We start from the raw sequence: 23,983 nt of genomic DNA, 5'->3' as shown, positions 1-23,983 counted from the left end.
GACATGTGTCATGCCTTATCCTTATGTGATATTTTGAAATTGGCTTGTGACACCTTGTAGCGCTAAGAGTATATTTAGTAGATATTTCAATTTATTAAAGCTCTTAATCTGATTTTTAAAAATAATCCCCCCCCCCCCCCCTTTTTGTCAAAAAAATTAAATGGTCAAAGATCAGTATGAAATACACTCAGATAAGATACAAACCAATCAAGATATCAAACCTTTATTATTTTTATTTTCATTATTAGATAGTCACCTATATTTGCCCTTTTCTAATGCTTTTTTTATGGAATGAGGGTGGGTGAGGTGGCCTGGTGTTTAAGGCATTGTGTGACCCCAAAGATCCTGGGTTCAATACCCATGACGTCAGGCACTTTTGTTTTTATTTCCTTTGGCAAAGTTATTAACCCCCAATTCACTAGCTTTTGACAACATTGGTGATTCCTTGACATCAAATGTTAGTTTGATGGATTATCTCTATTCCATCATAGAATGCCTCGACAACGGCATCTAACAATGCTGTGTGAAATCTCATATATTTTAAAAATATTTTTTATTTAATGTAATATTCTACCTGCAGGTATAACGTTTTTGAAAAATATTAAGGTTGTGAATGATGGTCTACAATTTTCACTGACAGAAAAGCATCAAAATTAATGTCTGTCATTCCTCATCTTTCTTCATTCCAGTGGTCAGGGCTTCCTACACATTCTACAACTCCGTCACATCCGTCCCGACAAATGCCTCCGACCCAAACTCTCACAAACGGAAAACAAACACACTCAACACCACCACCAATCCGGAGGAAAAGAGGAAAATTATTGGGGATACTTTTATGAAGGTGAGTAGCACTGTGTTGTTGTGACACATTTGAAGAAAAAAAAAAAAATTAATATAAAATCTGAAAAGGTGTGTCTGATACAGTGCTAGACACATCAGAAAGATAAACACAAGAAATCTAATTCAACCTCATTGGAGTTTGTCTCAGACATGCTAACTGGATTGATCTTAATTGTGTTGCAGCACAGTTAAACCCAGTCAAAGTCGCTCGAAGTGAAACCAAGATACAGAGGAAAACAGTTGGAAACCCAAAAACTTGGGTTTTTGGTATTTCAGTTGAAATATTATCTAGGATATCTTGTGTATCAATTAAAACTAAGATAATCAAAAAGGACAAATTGTAAATGCTTAAAATAAGTAATTTAATCATACTACCATAGCATCAAATAGTTGAAATGTGAGGCTGAAATATTGAATGTATGTTTATAGTCTTTTCTCCAACTCAAATTCCATTTTTGAGCCCACGACATATACATGTGTGGTATCAATATTTAGGTCTGAACAGCAGCTACTCAATCATACGTAATGCGCATGAATTATATACACATTTCATGCCTGAGAAAATTTGTGCATCGGTTAATGTTGATTTAAAAAATCACAAAAACAGTTCTTTTTCCACCTTTTTACTTACCCAATTTTCTCAGTTTTATGTTTTCTCACCTGGGCATTTATAAACTGCAATATCTATGGTTCTAATTAAGATATCAAGATAGATTAAACTGAAAAATATTCAGCATTGCTTGAGCTTCATGCTGCAATTAATATATTATTTTCAAAGACTGGTAGGTTTAGATGAGCTTTCCTGGGCTGCCACACAATAAATTAGAGTACACGAGTAAACATAGTTCCTTTTTGTTAATCCCAAAGAGGACATTTTTCTATAGTGTGTATTCTAGGGGAGTAATTATTTCTTGTTTTTGAGTGGAATAAGCAGTACACATAAAGGTAAGTCGTGTTCCATTCAAAACATTTCCTTCTCTACCCCAATTTAATGCGTGGTTTGTTCTTTCCTTTCAGGTTGCCAATGAAGTGATAGAAGAGCTTAATCTCAAGCCAGAGGATGTTTATTTGGGACAAGGTAAGGAGGGTCCTTTTATTTTAATATGTTATCTGTATCACTTGTTTTTATCACTTTTCCTTTGGAATTAATAAAATGCTATTTGCAATGTATCCATAAATGACACATCCCCCCCCCCCCCCCCCCCCCAACTCACAGATTTTTTAAAACGATGCAACGTCTAAATATTCAAACATCTGAATTGTTGAAAATTGAATGAAATTATGTCATCATAAGATATCGTTGCCTGGGCATTCCATGAAGGATTACAGATAGTTCATCTTACTTACTTATCCGAACCAGCGACCACCTGAGCTCTAGCCCTTCGGTCTTGTGCCATGACGTAGAAGTTAGATGTCTTTTGTAGTTGTTCCAGGTGACTATAAAGTGGGTTACTGATGCTTGGATTTGGTGGGAGGAATGTGCATCTCAAATCTTCAAGAGGTTGACATTCAAGCAAGTGGTGTGTTACTGTTTCATTGGGGTGTTGACATAGGGGGCAGGAAGGGGATGTGTCTTTTGTAATTTTGCTTAAATGGTTGTTGAGCGGTATGTGTTGTGTTCTTAGTTGAAAGATGATGCTTTGCTGGTGTCTTCTGAGCTTATTTAGGCAATCAGTCTTTACAGGAGTGGTCATATGGGAAAACATACATCTACTCGTGGTGCTCATTGCCCAACTGTTCATCCATTCTTCTCTCTTATTTGTTTTGATTATTTGTTTCGCTGTGTCTAAGGATACTGGAATTGATGGTTGTAAAAGTGTTGATCCGAGTCTGGCTAGTCTGTCTGCATTGTCATTTCCTGGTATATTTGAATGTCCCAGTATCCACTGGAGAGATAAGTCTACTCTGTGTGTTGTAAGGAATTCATCTAGTTGAGATCTTAAGGGGAGGGGCGACACCTGAAACTATTTTCAAGAATAATGATTATATCCAATATCTTTTTATATTGGGACATTGCCTATGACCAATGGATTCGAACCATGTGATTTATTTCGGTGGGCGTGTCCGGTTGCCATGGTGACGGCCGCCATCTTGGATTTTTCTCTTCTCTCGGTGCTATTTTAAAAAGTTACTTTCTCAATAAGTTTCCATTGAATTTTCTTGAAATTTGGCATGGTTGTATATTTGTATATTGTTAAAAAAAATACAGAGCATTTTTTAAATATTTTAAATAGATTTTTATTTACAAATTTTTAAAAATAATATTTTTTCGGTATGATAAAAATCATGTTTTTTGACATAAAAATGTCAATTTTTCAAAAAATAATAAAGATATTTAAAATTCCTTCTGTATGATTTTAGATAATCACTATAGCTCTAGACATGCAAAATTTTAAACAAATTGATTGATAAATGACAAAATAAGATAAAAAAATAGTGTTAAAAAATGTCATTTTGAGAAAAACGAGATCAAAGATAACAATGAATGAAAATAATAAGACAAAACGGTACAACCAGCTCAAAACATATCAGCACCGTATGAGGGTCCCCCGTGTACTTTTTCTGCCTCCCTCTGGGCTTTTTCACGGGTCTGAGCTTTCATTTTGCGTCTTTTTTTTCTCTTTGTGTTGAGCAGCCCTTATGCTCTGGTCAAGTCTTTTTGACTCTGCTTGCTGACTCAACATCTGGGAGTGTTCTCTCAGTCCACCGATGCCAAAAGACACTTTCAGGGATGTTATTTCTGTTGGACCAAAATTATACTCTGCACCAAACTCAACTTTTTTTTAGGGAATGGAAGTATGTTTTATGGCATCTTGACCAAACAGAATTATGAAACCTTTCGTTTGGATTTTGTGTTGTCTTCATCTCACAACACTTCAACAAAGCATATACAGGCTTCAAGTGCTCATGAATTAAATCAAAATTCAAAAGTGTATTTACACGCTGCTTGTGTCAACAGTTTACACATGGGCAGCAATATATTTTTTATAAAAGCATCTGGAGTCCGGTTCAGGAGGACAATACCTATGTTGAGGGAAGTCATTGGTGTAATAACCGTGGTAAAGACCAGCAAGAATAGCCCATTTCATTTCTTTCCGCTGTGGCATTGCTTGGAATCGCTTTATCATAATACTACTTACTATCACACACCAAATTCCAATCAAAGATTTGTGGTCACGGGTCAACCACGAGCCATCATAACTTTCTTGCTTTCTTGGCTTTTGTAGCAAATAACTGTAGCCAACGTTTGGATTTTTTTGTCACTTTAGGTATAGTTATAATAATCCAGTAAAAATTGGAAATATTTAGAGATAATTAACGTGAATACGTGTCAAAATTTGATAAAACAACTGATCAATCGAAATGTAAACAAATCGTAGTAAAATATAATAGTAAGAGAGGCGAACTTTCACACTGACTCAACATCCAATCCCTGGCGCGGAGTCAGAGGTCGAGAACAAGGTCAGCCAATCAGATCGCACCATTCGTGATCACGTTGTATTTACCTGACAACTTGACCTCTTATCAGCTGTTTGACACAAAATCTTCGTTCACGACTCACAGTTTCTAAACCCCTCCCCTGCCCATATTCTGATATTTTTGAGACTGAAACCTTGTCAACTAGACGGGCAAAGAGTAGACTAAACTATCGATATCAAAAATTACAACATCGATATGGATTATAATGCTTTTCAGTCCTATTATTTTCAGTTGAATTCTCACAAAAAATTGAAAAGTTTGGTATTTTCATGTCGACTTCCATGGCTATGAAAGACGATTTACAAACTTTATATTATCCAAATCACCATATCAGTGCTGAAAATATGTGAAAAAAGGATTGTTCTTTGATAATAAATAAAAAACTGAAATTTTATATTTTGACCCAAAAATCGATATTTCAGGTGTCGCCCCTCCCCTTAAACTATTGAACGTTGAGGAGAGTTTATCTAAATCGAGAGCTTGGAGAACCGATTTGGAGTCTGTGAAGATGACAGTGTTTTGAAGTTTTGAAGGGTTTAGCTGGAAAACAGAAGAGAGGTGTCGCAGTGAGGCTTCTATTGCAACTGCCTCTGCCTCGTAGTTTGAGCAGGAGCTTCCGCAAGAATTGTGGATTTTATCACAGGTTTTATCTGGGTATTCTACTACAAACCCATACCCAGCATTTTTAGTTCCTTTGTGGGCAGCTCCATCTGTGTAAATATGTATCCAGTTGTCTGGGTATTCGTGTATTGTCTTCATTGCTAATGTTTGTATATCTGATTTGTTTTTATTTCTTGTTGTTTCTTCTATGAGGTTAGTCTTTATTTTTGGAAGTTTTAGTTCGGCGTATGGAGGTTTTTGACTGATTAAAATAGATTTTTCTCTGTTTTCTGGGAGTCTGTGTCTTTCATTCAAGTTGTTAGCAATGTGTAGCAGGGATTTTTGTTTTAATCTTGTTCTTGGTTTCCATTTCTCTGCCAGAATTCTGTTTGGATGGTTTTCCTCTTTTCGTTTGTATCTTTCAACCATTTCAAGCACTGCTGATTCTCTGCGAAGTCCAAGTGGTTCCACAGTATGTATTTCACATGCTGCTGTGGGTGTCGATCTCAGGGCACCGGAGATGAAGCGAAGGGCTTGGTTTTGTACTCTGTCCAAGGTTTTGTGTGTGTTTTTACTACCTACATTTTGGAGGGCTAAATTGTAGTCCATGACGGAACGCACATAGCCTAAATAGAGTTGTCGAAGCGAGTTTTTGTCTGCTCCCCAATTAGTACTGGCTAGTCGTTTTAGTAACTGGAGTCTCTTTGTGGCTTTGATTTTTACATTCTGAGTGTGTTTGTTCAGAGATAGTTGTCTGTCTAACTGTATGCCCAAATATGTGGGGTTTTCTTCTTTCGCGAGTCGATGGCCTTGGATGGAGAGTGTTATTTCTTTCTTGGAAACAGGATGACTCTTAGTAAATATAGAGTAGACTGTTTTATTGCAATTAACTTTTAATTTCCATTTATCACAGAAGGTGTTTAAGCTTTCTAAATCTTCATTTATTCTATTGGAGGCTATTGGTAGGTGCTTCGTAGTATACCACATAACTAAATCGTCAGCATATAGGGCCTTTTCTGTCTGCAATACTTCTGGTAGATCATTTATAAAAATAAGAAAGAGAGTACAGCTGAGGCAGGATCCTTGTGGGAGACCTTCCTCTAATACTTCTCTGTTTGACAGTCCGTTATTAATTTTTGTTTGGATTGTTCTGTTACTGAGAAATTGTTTAATCCAGAAGTAGAGATTTCCATCAATTCCGTAGTCCATCATTTTTGATAACAACCCTTTCCTCCATACTTTGTCATAGGCTTGTTGGAGATCAACAAAAACCGCGACTGTATGTTTTCCATCTTGAAAGCCATCAATTATTTTTTGACTTAATCTAAACAATTGATCTTCTGTTCTTTGCCCTATACTAAAGCCTGCCTGATATTTATTTAGTAGGCCACATGTCTCCAGCCACCAGTATAATCGGTTATTTACCATTCTCTCAGCGATCTTTCCAACACATGAGGTGAGAGATATTGGTCGGTAACTTTTCGTTTCGTCGGGTGGTTTATCTTTTTTTAAGATTGGAATTATAATAGCATTTTTCCATCCCCTTGGTACTATTCCTGTCTCCCATGTTAGATTTATAAGTTTGAGAAGCATCTGTTTACCTCTCACGCTAAGATGCAAGAGCATTTCATTGTGTATCTTATCTGGTCCAGGGGATTTCCTTGACTTGAGTTTTTTCATAGCTCTGTGAAATTCTGACATGGTAAAGCCCTCTTTGAACAGGTATGAGATAGCTTTTGGGGCCTTTTCTTGATGTTTAAGGTCTTTAATCAATTTTTTGTCCTTTTCACTTCTTTTTGATGCCTTGTTTACTGAAGCAAAATGTTTGTTGAAGATCATGGCTTTTTTTTGGTCATCTACGATTGTTCCTTCTGTAGTTTTCATGGGCTTTGGGTTGGTTTTCAGGGTTTCATTGTTAAGATTATTAAGTAAGGCCCATGCTTTTTTCCCATTTTGATTGAGGTCACTATTAGCGCATGTGTCTGCCCATTTCTTTCTTTTAGCGTTGTTAATAGTTCTTTTGACAATTGCCGATGCTTTATTGTACTCAATCTTGTTTTTAATGGTTTTGTTTTCCTCTAAGTTTTTCCTTGTTTCCTTTCTTGCATTTACTGCTTTTTCAATTTCTTTGCTCCAGAAGGGTTTGTAATTCTGTCGACTACCTCTTGGAATTCCTGCTTTTGCAGCTGCAAGAATGGCTTTGGTGAGGGCTCCGTTTAAATGTTCTACACTTGATGTATCTGTAATTTTTGGAAGCAGGTCATCTAATGTTGCTGTGAAAACATCCCAGTTTGCTTTCTTGAAATTCCATTTGGATTTCTGCTCAAATGTTTTCTTCTGTGTTTGAACTGTTATTTGTGTTAAAATTGGTTTATGGTCACTGCCTATTTCATCCAGGACTTTAATGTGACAAGAATTCAGAAGGTCAGAGGAGATGATGGTTAGATCGGGATGACTCAGGGACATATGAGCTCTGTGAAGAAGGGTGGGACATTTGTAAAATGGTGAGGTTGGTTGTATTGCAAAGCTTTTCTAGTTCTTTTCCTGTGTTGTTTAAATTTTTGTATCCCCATAGTGGAGAGTGGCCATTGAAGTCACCAGCAATTATTGTGTTGTTGTATTGGGAACTGTTTAGATCTGTTAGGTTTATAGTACACCGTGGAGGGTTGTAAATGTTGTAAATGGTAAATTTCTTATTTAGGTGCCATAAGGTGACTTTCTGTACATCGGTTGAGTTCTGTGATGGTTTAGAAGTAACATCTCCCGTGATGTCATTTCTTATATAAGTAATAACACCACAGCAGTCGTCACATTTGCAGGTATAGTATGTATAACCAGCAATATATGGATCGCTATTTTTATACAGGATTTCCTGAAGTAAAGCAATGTGAACTTCCTTTTCATTTAATAATTTCTTTAGCTCTGTCTTTTTATTCCTGATTCCACAAATGTTAATTTGTAAAATATTCAAATGTTTGTGGAATTTATAGATAGTTCATCAAACAAGATGTCTGATGTCAACAGGAATCATCCATGTTGTCCAAAGTGAGCAAATTGGGGGTTAATAATCTTGCCCGAGGAAGAAAAAAAAAAGAAAGTGCCTGAAGCGGGGCTCGAACCCAGGACCTTCCGGGTCACGGTGCAATGCCTTGACCACCCGGCCACTGTATTGTTGGTTAAAGTAATAGCACACTGCTTCAAGCTGTAGAAATGGATGAGATTTCTCTGTAATAGTCATCAGGATATCCTACTCAGATACAAAAAAAGAACAAAACAATTTCAGAGAAGAGCAAAATACTTAACAAGGATGTTCTATAATCTCACACCCTTTCTGTTACGCATTATTGTATCTGATTAGTCATCTTTTATTTTTTTATCCTAATGATGAGAATCATGAGTTTTCTGCAGTTTCAGAAATCACTTTAATTTTCCATGACTCATTGCCCTGGTAGTAGTGACTCAGTCCTTGATGGGCTTTTTTGACCAAGTGCAATATTTTACAAATTATTTATGATAAATGTCACTTATATATCTATTCTCCTTCAAAACTTGATCGCAATTATCATTTTGTGTCGACTCTTTCAAATAGTGTAGTTCACAATTGTAAATAACAACTACAGAACCTGCTGTTTATGAAGAAGTAAATGAATCCAACTCAAATTTTATTTCTGGAAATTAAATTGCGGCTATGTGGTCTAGTGGTTTAAGACTCGTTTTCGGATCTGAAGGTCCTGGGTTCGAGCCTTGCTCTGCACATAGTTGAGTCCTTGGAAAAGGCTCTTTACTCACATTCTCTCACCATACTCATGTAAAATGAGTACCTGGTCGTTAACAGCATTGTCTCTGTCCAAAAAAGATTGTAATATCGCCTAACAGACGTCATGTCTTGTCCGACATGTTATGTGTTTGTTGGCCAGGGACCCCTTGTAATGCTCTTTGAGCACTTTTAGTGGATATTGCGCTGTATAAAAATCTCAATTAAAAAATTTTTTTTTTTAGTTTTCATAATCTGGTTAACACAAACATAAATAGTACCAGATTGTTTCATGACCCAAATCTTGACCTCTGCTTCCTTCACAGGAACACTCAGACCTGATCTAATTGAAAGTGCTTCAGCATTAGCCAGCGGGAAAGCAGACGCCATCAAGACACATCACAATGACACAGAACTTGTCAGGGAATTGAGGAAACAGGTCTGTAATAATAGCCAATTGTCAAATCTTCACATAATGTTTCTTCTTCAAGTAAAGACCTGTCCATGATGCCTATGATAGCTGTAATAAAACCTGCCTACTTGAAATGTTAAAAATTCGTAGTTTTCAGAGGGAAGAAATAGAACTGGGTGGGGTTCCTGGCCTCCCATAGTGGGCAGGGAGGTACATACTGTGCCTTCTATCCCCTTATATCTGTTTTCCAACATGCTTTCTATCTTTGTCTTGGAATGAAATTACTTGGTTTTTTCCTGGCCCTGGTCGGAGTCCTGGCTGGAAGGGAAACAGTCAAATGCATAGTTATTGTTTTGGGGTATGATATTTTTTTCCTTGTAAATCATCTCTCTGTTATGTATTATTGTATGTGTTATTTTAAATATATAATGTAAGTATTTGAGTGTGTTCCTCTTTGTTGGATTTTGTGCCCTATTTGTTCCCAGTCCCCCTTTGTCTTACTTTCTATTGAGTGCTTTAATTGTAATTCTAGAACTTTTTACTATCCCATTTTCTTCCTTTTTACTGGCGCTGATATAACCTAAATGTGTTGCAAGCGACGTAAAACCCTTAAAAACAAAAACAAACGAAGAAATCGAAGTTACTCCAATTAACTTTATAAATTAATATTTTACCCTTAGCATTATTGAATGTGCCTTCAAAACCCTGAATAGGTGCTTTGTGGCACCAAAGTTTTCTTTTTAACACATTGTATTGAATCAAAAAATGTCTATTTATTTCTGTTGTTGAAGCCAAAAATTCATATTTTCACGACTGGGTGGGGATCCTGACCTCCCATAGTGGGCAGGGGGGTACATACTGTGTCTTCTATCCCCTTATATCTGTTTTCCAACATGCTTTCTGTCTTTGTCTTGGAATGGGATTACTTGGTTTTGTCCTGGCCCTGGCCGGAGTCCTAGCTGGGAGGGAAACAGTCAGATGCATAATTTTTGTTTTGGGAGATGATATTTTTTTCCTTGTAAATCATCTCTCTGTTATGTGTTATTATATTTGTTATTTTTAATGTATAATGCAAGCATTTGAGTGTATTCTTCTTTGTTGGATTTTGTGCTTGTGTCTGGATGAGACTTATAGGTGATCTCAAACTAAGTACATTGGTGGTATGCTCTTGGAATCTACATCTGATCCCTATTTGTTCCCAGTTCCCCTATGTCTTACTTTCTCTTGGGAGCTATAATTGTAATTCTAGAACTTTTTACTATCCCATTTTCGTCCTTTTTACTGGCGCTGATATAACCTAAATGTGTTGCAAGCGCCGTAAAACCCTTAAAAACATTTTTTTAAAAACATATTTTTATGAATTTTTCGTTGTAGTAGGCAGATCTGCTGTAATAGATATTTTTAAGAAGGCTCCAAGAATTTGACTTTTTAAAACCAAAAACTGAGGGGAAAATTGGTAAAAAATAGTTTCTTTTGTTCACTCATGAATCTGACACTGCACGTGTGCATATCATTAAAAATAATAATTAGAAATAGCTTTGAATTTGACACATTGGGTTAATACGGATTTTTTAAAAATAATGTTCGTAAATAAATATTCAGATTGTTGAAAGAATTGGTAAGGCATGCAGATAGCAAAAGAGGATTGGGGGAGATTATTTTGGTAGTTTGTGCCTCCGGGTGATAAAGACTAGAAAAATAAGAAATCCAGACTGTGGGTTTATTACCTTTGTTTTGCCTGCATTTTAAAATATATTATCAATTTTGGCCTGTCAAAAGTAATGTATGACAAAAGAATATAATAGCTTCAGAAATGAACAAAATACCAAACACTGAATGTTTCAGGCTCAAAAAACTTTTTGCCACTAACAAAACCCAGTAAAAAATCAATACGTCACTTTGAATCCAGTCAGATGGAAGAAAAGTTCTTGGCACATCTAGTCAGCAACAAATTTGATGCTAAAATGACATTTCGGCTGCATATTTGTTGCCGACTTCCCAATAACTTTTCTGCTTTTTTCTGGATTTAAAGTGCTAGCCAGTTATTTGGTTTGTAAGATGAGAGAAATAGTTGATCAATTAGCAAGGGTTGTGATTAACGGAGATTTTTCAGCAATTGCCGATTTCACATTGTTCTCATTACAGGGTCGAGTGGTTGAACCCCTCAAGGATTTCCACAAAGATGAGGTTAGAAAGATAGGCAAAGATTTAGGACTTCCTGTAGAATTGGTGCAGAGGCATCCATTCCCAGGTGAGGCCAGGGACAGTTTCTTGTTTGTGTCTCTGTGAAGGTGTGCTACATTAACCCCCCACCCAAAACAACTTAACCTTATTTAGTATAGCACAATTTCAACTTAATATGGTCAAAGCGCTTTACAAGGTGTCGCAGTTCAATAGGAACACATAACATGCAAGATTAGACATGCTTGTATGACACTAAGTTTTTTTTTTGAGACAAAGTCAATTCTGTAACTGAGTAGGTACTCATTTTACTCCTGATTAAGATGGGAGAATACAAATAAAGAGCCTTTTCCAAGGACTCAACTTTACATCCCTCATAGCGGGACTCGATTTTGGGACCTACGGATCTGAAGATGAATGCCCTACCACAAGACCATAAAGCTGCACAAATATGCACAAATGCTCATTTTTATGTATTTATTTATATTTTTCAAATGTGTCGAAGGGCAATGAGAGATTTTTCTTGGTATCTCATCATGGTGTGTGTGGGTGATATAAAAAATATTGCTTGGTTTGCTTGTATTTCCTGTCTTCTTCACTTTAAATCTTTATTTTATGAACTTGATTGAGCATTCTTGAGTCTGAATTGGTTATTGTTGTGTTAGATTTTTAGTAGATTTAATCTCATCATGAGTGCCAGTTCTACAATTTATGCTGGAATTCTGGTTTTGCTATAGTATAGGTAACTCGATTATATATCCGGTCAAAAAATTTCTTCGCACCAACCCAGAAAAATAGTTCTATTCATTGTTTTTTTGTTTCCTGTTAAATGTGGCAAAGATGACCCTGCCACCTTTTTTTGTATATGGAAGCAGATTTGCAATGCTGAAAATCTCATTGGTTCAGAGAGAGGAAGTGAAATTTGGAGTTGTAATCAAGTCAATTAAAAAGTTTGCACTTCCTGTTTTCTGGTTTTGCAAAATGTTGATATTTGCCTTTCAGGTTTCAGTCCTTCTAACTGCTGGAAGACATGAACCTCATCCAGATATTTTTCTCATTTAAGTGAAAGCCGAGCTTGATTGTTGATTTTTTTTTTTAATGTCTTCTTGATATTAAGACCTCACCACAAAATAGCATCATTTCATTCTATATCTCTTCAGGTCCTGGTTTGGCCATCCGTATTATTTGTGCTGAAGAGCCGTACATGTGTAAAGATTTCCAAGAAAATTCTACCCTGCTGAGAATAATGGCTACTTATGCCACATCATCCAAAACTGTAAGTCTGTGTGTGAGATTGTGGTTGCGTGTCTGTGTGTGCGTGCGAGTGTGTCCACTCTGTGGTTTGAATTATCAGTAACCCCTGTTCTCAATACTTCTGTGAAAAGAGGATGAAATTATTGTCAACATCATTATTATCATTATCTTTATCTTCTCCATTGTTGCAGTCATTGTAATATGATGAGAGTTTGCACAAAATATGGTGTTAAATTCAGCAGAAATTCCTTGGCGAACAAAAACTAATTTTCATGATGAAAAGATGGCTACTTATATTTTAATTTATGCCAGAGAAGGGGATATTACTCTTATTGTTAAAGAAATTGTAGAATTAGAAGATTCATTCCTGAACTATCCTCTCATTCATTCATACATTCATTCATTCATTCATTCATTATCATCGCCCGTAATACATAATAAGAATCATCCAGGTCCTCGTGATTAATTTTCATAAAAGGTTGTTGAGTGAATGTGTTGGCTTTACCATATGTTATATAATATTTTCCATGACCTAAAACAGAGTTATAATCACAATGTTTAAGGTAGACCTGCCATTTATACAGATTTTTTTTTGGAGCCAAAATATTCCGATTTTATTTTTTATTTCAAATTCGGATTTGGGAAAATATTGTTGTTTCAATTAGAAATTGATAAATGACCAAGACGAACAGTTCTATAACAATCTAATGCATTTTAAAACTTTTAGAAATATGGGGAGAAATCATATATTTTAGGTTTGCAAATCTGCCTACTTGAAAACGTAAAAATTCGTAGTTTTTAGGGGATTGAAATAATAGTTGCTATAATTAACTTTACAAAATTATCTATTTACCCTCACATGATAAAATAACACTTCAAAATCCTTAAAATTATGCACCCTGGCATCAGCCTTCCTTTTCAATAAGTTTTAATGTCTTACAGATGCTCATGTAGTTCTGAAATTGGAGCCAATATTTCATAATTCTACAATTGTTTCGCAGTAGTAGGCAGGTCTGGGTTTCTACAGACCTAAAATGTTTACAGAATTTTAAAAAGTTGTATGTGGCAGGTCTTTTAAAGCTGAATGTCTGCAAGATTGAGTGAGATGCATGATATCTAACATGCATAGAAAATAGTTGGACTGTGAAGTTGCCCCCTTGTATATTATCATAAGATAGTCACATTGCTTGCCCTTGATATGCAGTTGACCTACTTTCATCCCCCTCCTTCCCCAGCCCCATTCCTTTTTGAATAAGATTAAAAACGGTGCTTCCCAAGATGAGTTGGATGAGCTGATGAGGATATCGTCTGCTGTTACTTACACTTCCACCCTCCTCCCCATCAAGACAGTCGGTGTACAGGTAGGCACATTGTGTCTTGTTCTATAAAAACTAGCTTGCTCTAGTTAATGAAGGGCATTCTTCAAGGAAAAAGAATTAATTTTAACTGAATATGTTTTTGAAACCATAAAAGAGGTAACAATTTAGGAAACAAAGAGAAATGGAATGAGATGATCTCTTTTCAATTTCTTGCCCACACAGCCAAAGGTTTTCAAAAAAGAGAAAGAAAATCCAAGTTATGAAAAATGCTCGATACTTTTGAATGAAATTTACAATAATGCAATTGGTCAAGTCTGATCCACACATAGGTTTACAGTGGTGCCAACCCTATTTGCTCTTTGTGTACAATTTGCTCAGGGGTGTAGGCATTATTCATTTTTTCATTATAAAGCATTTTTAACAATCATACACTCTTTAAGTGTTCTTAAACGTTTTAATCAGTCTGCTGTCATGGGCGTTCCTATAGGGAGTTCAATATGGTGTTATCTGGGTGGGTTATATCAGATTTAAAAGTGGATTCTATTTATTTACATTGTCTATAAAGAGTAAATTTATTCATTAATGTAAATAATCTATTATAACATCACTAGTATGGTCTAATTGCCTATCATCAAATTTAGTGTTAATTATCGTTTTTTGCAGGATAATGCACATTTTTTCAAAATCTTACTCATTTTGGATCTCCATTGTAACATTTTCATGGGCCAGGGTTGGCAGCACTTGGTTTTTTTTACATTACTATCTCAGAGAAAGCAATTTTAAAAAAAACATATTTTAAAGTATGCAATAGCAAGAAAGAAATTTTGGCCTTGTACCACATCTCTACATACGAAACAGTACTGTTCCTTCACCTACTATACATTCAAACATGAAGACAATATGATGGGGAATGAAGGAGAAGAAGGTTGACCCCACTTATCTTTCTTCATTATTTATGATTAATTACTAATGCCAAATAATAATGCCTCCATTATCTTGCTTTAATCCAGGGAGACTGTCGTAGTTACAGCTACGTCGCCGCCTTGTCGTGTGAAGGTGATCCAGACTGGGAGGCCCTCATGTCCCTGGCCAAAATTATCCCCAGGATTTGTAAAAGCATCAACAGGTATGTTACCCCTTTACGAGTGTGGCTCTATTTTAGCTCTCAATTGTCGTCATACCTAACAGTTTTCACAAGAAGTTCAGTACCCCAGCTGCCTTTCAAGGTTTGACCAATTGAAGGAACAGCCTGATCTCGAACTGTAGATCAGAATTTGCAGCTAGTTTTAAACAAAAGATATTAATGATTTAGTCTTAATGCTCTTATTTCTAAGATATTTTGTAATACATCAGGGGTCCCAATAGTTCAGTAGTAGAACAAAAACCTCATAAACAAGGAAACTAATTTCAGAATTCTGGTACAAGTTATATTTTTATCTCACCTAGGCCTCCCCTCCCTGTGGCCACATAGCAGTGTTTAGGAAGTAACACACTTTTATAGTAAATTGGGTCGCTGGCTGAGAAAACCTGGAAAGATGCGCAATTGCGGGTGGTTGGATGGGAGCATCACCCTTGAATCATATACCTATGATGTTCGCATGGGTGTACGATCCGATAGTGATGTCGTTTCTTCTTCTCTTTACTAGCCTATCCTGCTTCTTTGGTTTGTGATTGTATTTTTGACAGGGGATATTTTTTTTCTGTAAATCTTCTGCCTGTTTGTTCTTGGTTATTTATAATTTAGCTTATGATATCTTTAGGTTATGATTTTGATTTACATTTGTACTATTTTTGTTAGATTGCTTGTTTTTTTGTTTCAGCGGTCTCTCATATAACCTCAATTGTGTTGGAAGAGACCTAAAGCAACAAACAAACAAAAAAAAAAGATGCGCAAATTTCATGTATAGATATACGCGCTAGGCAAAGAAGCTCATAACATTGCCATCCGGAAGTATAACGGACCAACACACAAAACTGTTTGTATCCATGAACGTTTATAGTCAGGTTAATACAGTTCAGTGAGCATTACTCATAAACGCGGATGGCAAAAGACAATAACAAATACCTGAGTGACGTCATCTTCGAACTATCTATTGGAGTTATGTATGCAGTGGTGGTGACCACATCTTTCTGATCATTTACCACTTTTAAATTTTTTTTTATGTCTATTAGAACCTAAGTTATGAATTTTTGCTATGGGAAACACTTCGATTTTGGCTCATATCTCGAACCGAAGCTTGCCGCATCTTCTCGGGTTTTCTCAGCCAGCCTCACAATTGTTGTGGTGCTGCATCACATAAGCTTGTAATCTTTGCTTTTTACCAGATGGTACCAAGTTCCATTTCCCCACCAGGCTGTGTAATGTTGAGCCCTAACTCGCTTAGCAGTGCTGCATAGTGGATTAGATCTTATAGAAAAATTTCTCCTTGGGGATGAAAAAAGAGAATTTAATTAATTTGATTTATTTATTTGTATAAAAGTCGAGAGCTGTGAATCTAAGAAAATGGAAAACTCAATTTTGTCTCGTTGCTTTCCCTCTCACCCAGAGTTGTCTATGCATTTGGTGGCCCAGTCCAACATGCTGTAGAGGATATCACTCCCACCTTTCTGACCACTGGGGTTCTGTCCACTCTGAGACAAGTGGACTACAATGCTACTCAGACACTGGTGGAGGAAAGCTGTATGTCTTGTATCTCACAGGTAAGCGGGAAATGGTGCGGCAATGTGGTCTAGTGGTTTGACACTCGCTTTCGGATCGTATGGTCCTGGGTTCGAGCCTTGCTTGGGGCATAGTTGAGTACTTGGAAAAGGCTCTTTACTCACATTCTCTCACCGTTACTCAGGTGTAAAATGAGTACCTGGCAGTTAACAGCGTTGTCTCTGTCCGAAGGAATTGTAATATCGCCTGACAGGCGTCATGTCCCGTCCTACATGTTAAGTGTTGCTGTTGGCCAGGGACCCCTTCTAAAGCGCTTTAAGCACTTTCAGTGGATATTGCGCTATATAAAAGCTCAATTAAAAAAAAAAAAATTTTTTTTAATGGTTAGAAAGTCTTTCATTGACTTTGATTGATAAATAAATTTATAATTTATGCATTGTGTATCGACATGTCTACCTTGCTCAGTGAGCTTCATTTTTCTCCCAACAGGCCATATGGGATCAAATTTCTATTTCATATGGTACAGGTTTAAGGTGACCTTTTTATACTTGCCTTTTTACAACACCCGTCACTGCCAACAACCAGGTTCTCATTCATACCTGAGGCAAGTGGGGTAATGTGCGTAACTTAAAAAAAAACCTGCCTTTACTTTAAACAGTGTAAAACTAAAACTCCAAACAACAAAGTCGGGCATTAATTTGTCTTGTCTATAATTAACTTTGTTCTCTTGTGTGGCTATGTGGTCTGGTGGATAGACACTCGCTTTAGGATCAAAAGGACCTGGGTTCGAGCCTCACTCTGTGCATAGTTGAGTCCTTGGAAAAGACTCTTTACTCACATTCTCTCGCCCTACTCAGGTATAAAATGAGTACCTGGCCGTTAATAGCGTTGTCTGTCGGAAAAAAAAAGAAGTTATATCTCCTAACAGGCGTCATATCTCATTCTATGTTTCGTGTTGCTGTTGGTCAGGGACCCTTTGTAAAGCGCTTTGAGCATGTTTAGTGGATATTGCACTCCATAAAAGCTCATTTTGATAACCTCTATTGTTTAATTGTTACTTTTTATTTTCACTGTCAGATTGCTTAAATGTACAGATTTTTTTTTCATCTTTGTTACATTTAAAGATAAAATATTGTAAACATCTTTTGTTTGTATATTAAACATTTTTTTCTTTCTATTTCATTTTTTTAGTTATTTTGAATTGATTGGTTTTCAATATATTCTCGTAAAATTAGCAGAAAAAAATTATTTATATTTATAAATTATTCATAAACTATTTAAAAATGGCATTGTTTATGGTCTTTATTGTGTGTAGAGAACAATTATTCTTTATAACCAGTTGCATAATCCATTATATTCCTAATTCGTGTCGCACACCCCAGATGCCAGTTGTCTTGATCCCCATCCACTTTGACCGTCCATCCAGTACACATCTCCCATCGTGTCAAAGGTCAGTGGTGATTCGAACCTTCATCACCAATGACTTTATGACTGGGGTGCCCGCCATGCCTGGAGACCAGATGCCTATCAAGGTAAAAGTCGTTACTTTGGATTTTTTTTTCCTCTACTTATTTGATCATTTGTAATGTAGTTGTGCGGCTATGTGGTCTTGTGGTATGACACTCCCTTTCGGAATTCAGAATCATTTTTTGATCCACGGTTGTCATATTTTGTGATAGTGATGGACAGAACTGCTCTTAATTTCACTCGTAAAGAGGTGATTAAAAAATTTATTTCTTTTTGCACTCTCCACGAAATGTTCCTTTGAAATTGGCCTTGTGGAGTCTCATCCCTGAGTTAAAAACTGATTTAACTAATATATTATGAGCATTATACTGAAAAATGAACCTTTATAAATTTATCAGTATTAGTATTAGAGACAATCCAAGTGCCATCCTTCCAGCTGGAATCATGTGCTGGCATGTGTTGGGTACTTTAGGTTACCTGAGGCTGTTGTTGCTGGGTCTTTCCTTGAAGCTCTTTCCCTGTGTCCTTAGACACCTCAACTTAAGTGTGGTTCATGTACTCATGAACTGTAAATAAATGAATAATAAAATGAAATAAAATTCCCTCTACGTTTCTTCAAAATTTGTCTTCAGAAAAGATCAAGTTAGTCCAGGCATCAGCCTCTGTGTAGGGCTGCAAATGAGCAATGGGGTTTATTTCTTGTTCAAGGGGGAAAAAGAAGAATAGCCAAAGCAGGGCTCAAACCCGAGTCTCCTAGATGAAGGAGCAATGTCTTATCCTATCAGCCATCTCACCTTCTGTCTTACTTGCCTTGTGTATTGTGAGATTTTTCTTTTTCTGGTGCACCCTAAAATAATACCAGATAGGATTGCATCACAAATTTTGTGGATTGATTACCCTTTGAGCGGCTATGTGGTCTGTGTGGCTATGTGGTCTAGTGGTATGGCATTCGTTTTCGGATTGGAAAGTCCTGGGTTCGAGCCTCGCTCAGGGCATAGTTCAGTCCTTGGAAAAGGCTCTTTACTCACATTCTCTCACTGTACTTGGGTGTAAAATGAGTACCTGGCCGTTAACAGCATTGTCTCTGTCCAAAAAATTGTAATATCGCCTGATAGGCGTCATCACCTGTCCTACATGTTAAGTGTTGCTGTTGGCCAGGAACCTCTTTTAAAGAGCTTTGGGCACATTAAGTGGATATTGCGCTATATTTTCACTACCATTATCTATTGCTACTAGTTTCCTTTTTTTTCTTTTAGTTTTAACACTCTCGAGTTCAACACAATTGAAATTCAAACAAATTTGTTTGATTTTCCATTCACATGAGCTCTAGGGGGTTAAGAAAATCGAGAAATGAAATTATTATTTTTTGAAAATGTCTTGACTATCCTAATTTCGTTCCAAACAGGCGTTGAACAAGATGGTGGAAAGCATCCTGCAAGTGCCAGGGATTTCTAGAGTTTTGTACGACTTGACAGCAAAGCCACCTGGCACGACAGAATGGGAGTGAAGACAGAAGATAGCTTGACGATGATGTTGATATTGATAAAAGATGGTTGATTTTTATTATATTGCTGTTATTGTTTGTTTTTTTTTGTCCTGTAATGATATCCGGAATATCTAGAGTAAAATCCCAACTCAATTCCCAAGATCTCTGGCTCGACTTAATCTTTAACCTAATAGCATCAAGACTGATTACGTTCAGAGTTAAACATGAAAGAATCCTCCAAATCCAGACTCTCCCTCTCTTTTTCCTCTCTCTCTCTCTCTTTCTCTTCTCCCCTCTCATCTCTCCTCATCACCTTCTCTCTCTCTTCCTCTCCTTTCTTTTCTCTCTCTCTCTCTCTCTCTCCTCCTTCCTCTCTCGCTCACCTTCCTCCGTCCTTCTCTCATTCTACTTTTTACCTTAGATTTACATTTCCTCAAATACAGTGAAGCAAGCATCTCGACTTAATGAAGCCAGTCATATCCTTTACTGTAATCTCGTGAAACTTAGATGTCAGTTAGAGTAAATGTTGCCTACAAATTAATCTGTCTATCTCATGATGATCACAATGGGTAAACTTTCACTTAATTAATTTAATACAAAGATGTAACTGAATGTATTGTAAAGACAAATTTGACATTCAGATTTGTCTTTTTATTAGATATATACATAATACTAGATAATTTGGATGACAAACTTTTCTGTACTCTAAAAACATTCAAAAATTGCCAGAAACATCCTTCAAATATGACTCTCAACTTGTCAAAAACTCTCAAACCTGGGACTTCAGGGAAGCAAAACAAGAATTGAGACAGTGAGAGGGTTGATAATGCCAGCAGGTGTAGAATTGTTATTTGTTATTTTGAAAGAAATCCCTTGTTATGTAAGGCGTGCTGGCATTTGGAGATGTTAATTTTTATAATGATAAACAATTTTGATGTCATTCCAAAGTTTGAATTTTTAAAAAAATAATTTTTTAAAATAAGAATGCAATGAAAACAAAACGTAATTTATCGTACATGTCCTCCTATCCTTATAATTTTCTTCCTCCTCGTTATCCTCATGTCCGTCCTATTACTATCCATTCCTTTCCTAATTCTTCCTATTATCTCTGTGTGATTTTTTGTTAATGGTTATTCAACACGGCGCCTGTCTCAAATTGATTTGACGGTTGATGTTAACTTAACCTTTCCATAACCAGACTGAGACATTAACCCTTTCATGGCTAGACTGTTTCTCATCTCGCATTTCTGCAGTACAGGGGCAAAACATGTTATTTTCATTTTGGCCGTAATGCTTTTATCATGCCTCATATATTGATAGATAATGATGACTCCCAATTGTCTAAACTTCTTAAACCTATGTCTTCCAAATGTTTTATTTGAAATAAGTTACAGGTTTAAGATTTTATATCTAGTTAGGGGTCATCTTAATCTATCGATATGCGGTTGTTGGAATGTGAGCATTACCCTTGAATCATAAACCAGAGTACGCATGTTACATCCGATAGTGAGTCGTTTCATATCTTCTCTTACAGCGCTCATGCTCTTTGGTTTGTGTTGTATTACAGGCAATTTATTATTTTCCTAATCCTGCATGTTTGTCTGGTATTATAATTCAGCCTATATTTTTAGATTTTTTAATGATTTTGATTGACATGACTACTTGTAGATTCATGTTTTTTGTTCAGCGGTCTCTCATATAACCTCAATTGTGTTGGAAGAGACCTAAAGCAACAAACAAACAAACAAAAATCTATCGATATCTTTTTTGTTGAAATGTAATTAATCTCATTAAAGCCAGAGACCTTCACATTTTCACTAAGAAAGCAGCAATAGATAGAGTTTCTCAGCGGTATGGTCTTTGCTTCGTCCCTGAAAGGTACCGAATTCGACTACCTACCGCATTGTCTAGCCTTGAGCAAGTCACCCAACCTTTTTTAATTTATTTATTTATTTATTTTTAAGATGCAACACGAATCAGATTTTCTCAGAGTCCCATCCCTTCTCTGCTTTCTCTATGAAACTGTTTAGATTTGATATTGCGTTCTTATGTAAAACTCAAACCCTGTCTGGAAGGAGTTAATCTACGAGGTATTGTCAGACATTGCCAACGCTTGCATGTCATGACAGGAATGTAGTTTGGTCTGTTATGTCACCCTATCAGTATTTTGTGATCAGATGAAATTCTATGATTGAAGTTGAAAGAAGAAACAGATGATTATATATAATTAAAAATTACTTTTTGTGTTTTTTGAAAAATGTTTTAATCAATTTTTAGATAAACAAATAGATCACTGGATAACATTAACTTAGTGAATTTTTTTCGGCTTCACCATACAAATGCTCTTCACAATTCTATATTAAGTAATGCTTTTTTTTCTTCTAGATCTTTAATAATTTTGTGTGTTCTTCCAATTTCGTGAAAACAGATCCAGAACGTCTTCTGACCTCCCATGGTGGGCAGAGAGATCACTTGCTGTGTCTTCTATTCCCCATATCTGTTTTCCCTTTCTATATATAGTTTTAGCCCTCTGTCTTTGGATTGAGATTGCTCATTTGTTTTGTTTTTTTTCTGGTCCTCTTGAGGATCTTTGGTTGGGAGAGAGATAGTAAAATGTATGGTACCCTTTTTTTTTTGAGAGATGATATTATTCCCTACTAAATCACCTCTCTGATTTTGTACTTTATTATTTATTAGTTTTGAATATGTAAAAAATTGAGTTTATACTTTATAGCTGGATCCTTTGCTCGTGCCGATATGGGACTTTTAAGTAATGTCAAAATAGGCACATCGGTGGATTGCTCATGGAATCTTCTGATCTCTATTTGACAAGTCCCCTATGTCTTGCCATTTCTTTGGTGCTTTAACTTCACACCTTTAACTTTTCATCTATTATCTTCCTTTTTTATGGGCGTTCAAATGACCTAATAGTGTTGCAAGAACCGTAAATAACAAAACAAGCAAATGATAAGCAAGACTTGGTCCAATAAGGAGATCACAATTGTACCGATATCTCGAATAACATCAATCCTCACCGGATTTGGAAGAAATTGTTGCCGGACTCGAAAATCGGGCTTCCATTTCCAATCTCAATTTTCTCACTTACCCCAGATATGGAATCATTTATTGTTTAATTATGAATCTAGTTGAATAGAGATCCCTTTTTTTGTTTTTAGGTATGTTCTCTCCCTTTTTCTTGTGTCTTGTTTTTTTGTTTTTTTCGTTATGAAAATTGTTTTACTCTCATGCCGATAACTTACCGGGTATTCAAATATGTGAATTGGCAATAATTTATTTTTTCCCAACAAAAATACTTAGCTCTATTTCTTTTTTATTATTTTTTTTTTTCATATTTTTTATTTAATTTTATACAATATACGTATCATGACGCTGTTGATAGTTTCTGGTTAATTTGTATTTCTATATATTGCATTATTTATGTGGTATTCTTTTATGTTGTGTTTTTTTTGTTTTTTTTTCTCACTGTCCCTGTGTTGGGATGTTGGCCTGTGCTTACATTCTAGACACTGCTGATCTCCATATCAATAGACATGGCATTGTATTTGTTACAATGACTTTGTCACTTGTTATCAGGTTGTTATTAGTACAAAATGAAAATATTATTTGAGCTGCTGATGTTTTTTTGTTAAACTGCTGTGGATATATCCTTTTTTTTTTTTTTTTGGGTATATTATACAATAGGACATGTGAAAACAGACCTATAGATGGAATGAAGATGACGTCATCTGGTCTTTGTTATTGTTTTTTTGCCATCCATGTTTATGAGTAATTCTCACTAAAATGTATTAACCAAAACATTCAAGATTACACATAATTTTGTGTGTTGGTCCGTTTTATTTCCGGATGACAATGTTGCGAGTTTCTTAGCCAAGTGCATACTATCTAAAAAACAAAATCAAATTAGAAGAAAAGAATATCAGATATGCCAAAGGTAGCTGAATTCCCATTTGCTGCCTCTATTAAGATGCACCCTTACCGTAATTAGGGGGGGGGGGGGGGGGTTCAATTGTAGCCAAATTCAGATTTTTATTGGACAATTCAGTTTATTATATCTTCTTTTAAAAATAGATTGGATTATATTTCAAAAAAAAAATTTCAGATTTTGTGATTGTTTCGTTTGTCAGTTGTGTGTTTTCTGATGTGTGTGTCAGTTGTGTGTTTTGTGGCGTGTGTGATGTGTGCGTAAGATGGAATCGAGTATTTAGTTCTTGAAGCCCTTCTAAAATGGATGAATATCTTTGTTGTAAGTTAGTCGTGAGAATGTGTGTGTGTGTGTGTTTTTTAATGGATCAGGAAAATAGCTTTAAAGTAAATGCGACGTTGTTTGATCTTTGTGTGCTTAATAATGAATAATATCTTCTTGTTTTTCATCCTGCTAAAATGTAACTTTCAACTTCTGTATATAAAAAATTTTTTCCTAGGGTATTTAAAAGCTTTTGAACTAGGCAATTCTTATTATGATATGCCATGTTGTGTTATGTTATACCCGTAATGTTGTCGCTTTTAGTGT

At 35.9% G+C, this 23,983-nt stretch overlaps 1 protein-coding gene across 2 annotated transcripts in view; it reads left to right on the top strand.

Annotated features, from left to right (window-relative positions):
* LOC144970611 (GMP synthase [glutamine-hydrolyzing]-like) overlaps nucleotides 1-19,614 on the top strand; it is a 34,895-nt gene extending 15,281 nt beyond the window's left edge. For both annotated transcript variants that reach the window (XM_078910416.1, XM_078910415.1), the window contains exons 9-18: nucleotides 690-841; nucleotides 1,858-1,918; nucleotides 9,001-9,113; nucleotides 11,232-11,337; nucleotides 12,428-12,543; nucleotides 13,757-13,882; nucleotides 14,851-14,966; nucleotides 16,387-16,540; nucleotides 17,882-18,031; nucleotides 19,372-19,614. In XM_078910416.1, the coding sequence (XP_078766542.1) occupies nucleotides 690-841; nucleotides 1,858-1,918; nucleotides 9,001-9,113; nucleotides 11,232-11,337; nucleotides 12,428-12,543; nucleotides 13,757-13,882; nucleotides 14,851-14,966; nucleotides 16,387-16,540; nucleotides 17,882-18,031; nucleotides 19,372-19,473 (1,196 nt within the window). In that variant the 3' untranslated portion in view covers nucleotides 19,474-19,614. The remainder of the gene's footprint in view (nucleotides 1-689; nucleotides 842-1,857; nucleotides 1,919-9,000; nucleotides 9,114-11,231; nucleotides 11,338-12,427; nucleotides 12,544-13,756; nucleotides 13,883-14,850; nucleotides 14,967-16,386; nucleotides 16,541-17,881; nucleotides 18,032-19,371) is intronic.
* The last annotated feature ends 4,369 nt before the right edge of the window (nucleotides 19,615-23,983 follow it).

The sequence above is a fragment of the Berghia stephanieae genome, chromosome 4, assembly GCF_034508935.2.
Source record: "Berghia stephanieae isolate SIO BIC M18660-M18661 chromosome 4, UCSD_Bste_1.3, whole genome shotgun sequence".
Taxonomy (NCBI): Eukaryota; Metazoa; Mollusca; class Gastropoda; order Nudibranchia; family Aeolidiidae; genus Berghia; species Berghia stephanieae.
The sequence above is the reverse complement of the archived record's forward strand: the minus strand, read 5'-3'. Positions and strand labels throughout refer to the sequence as shown.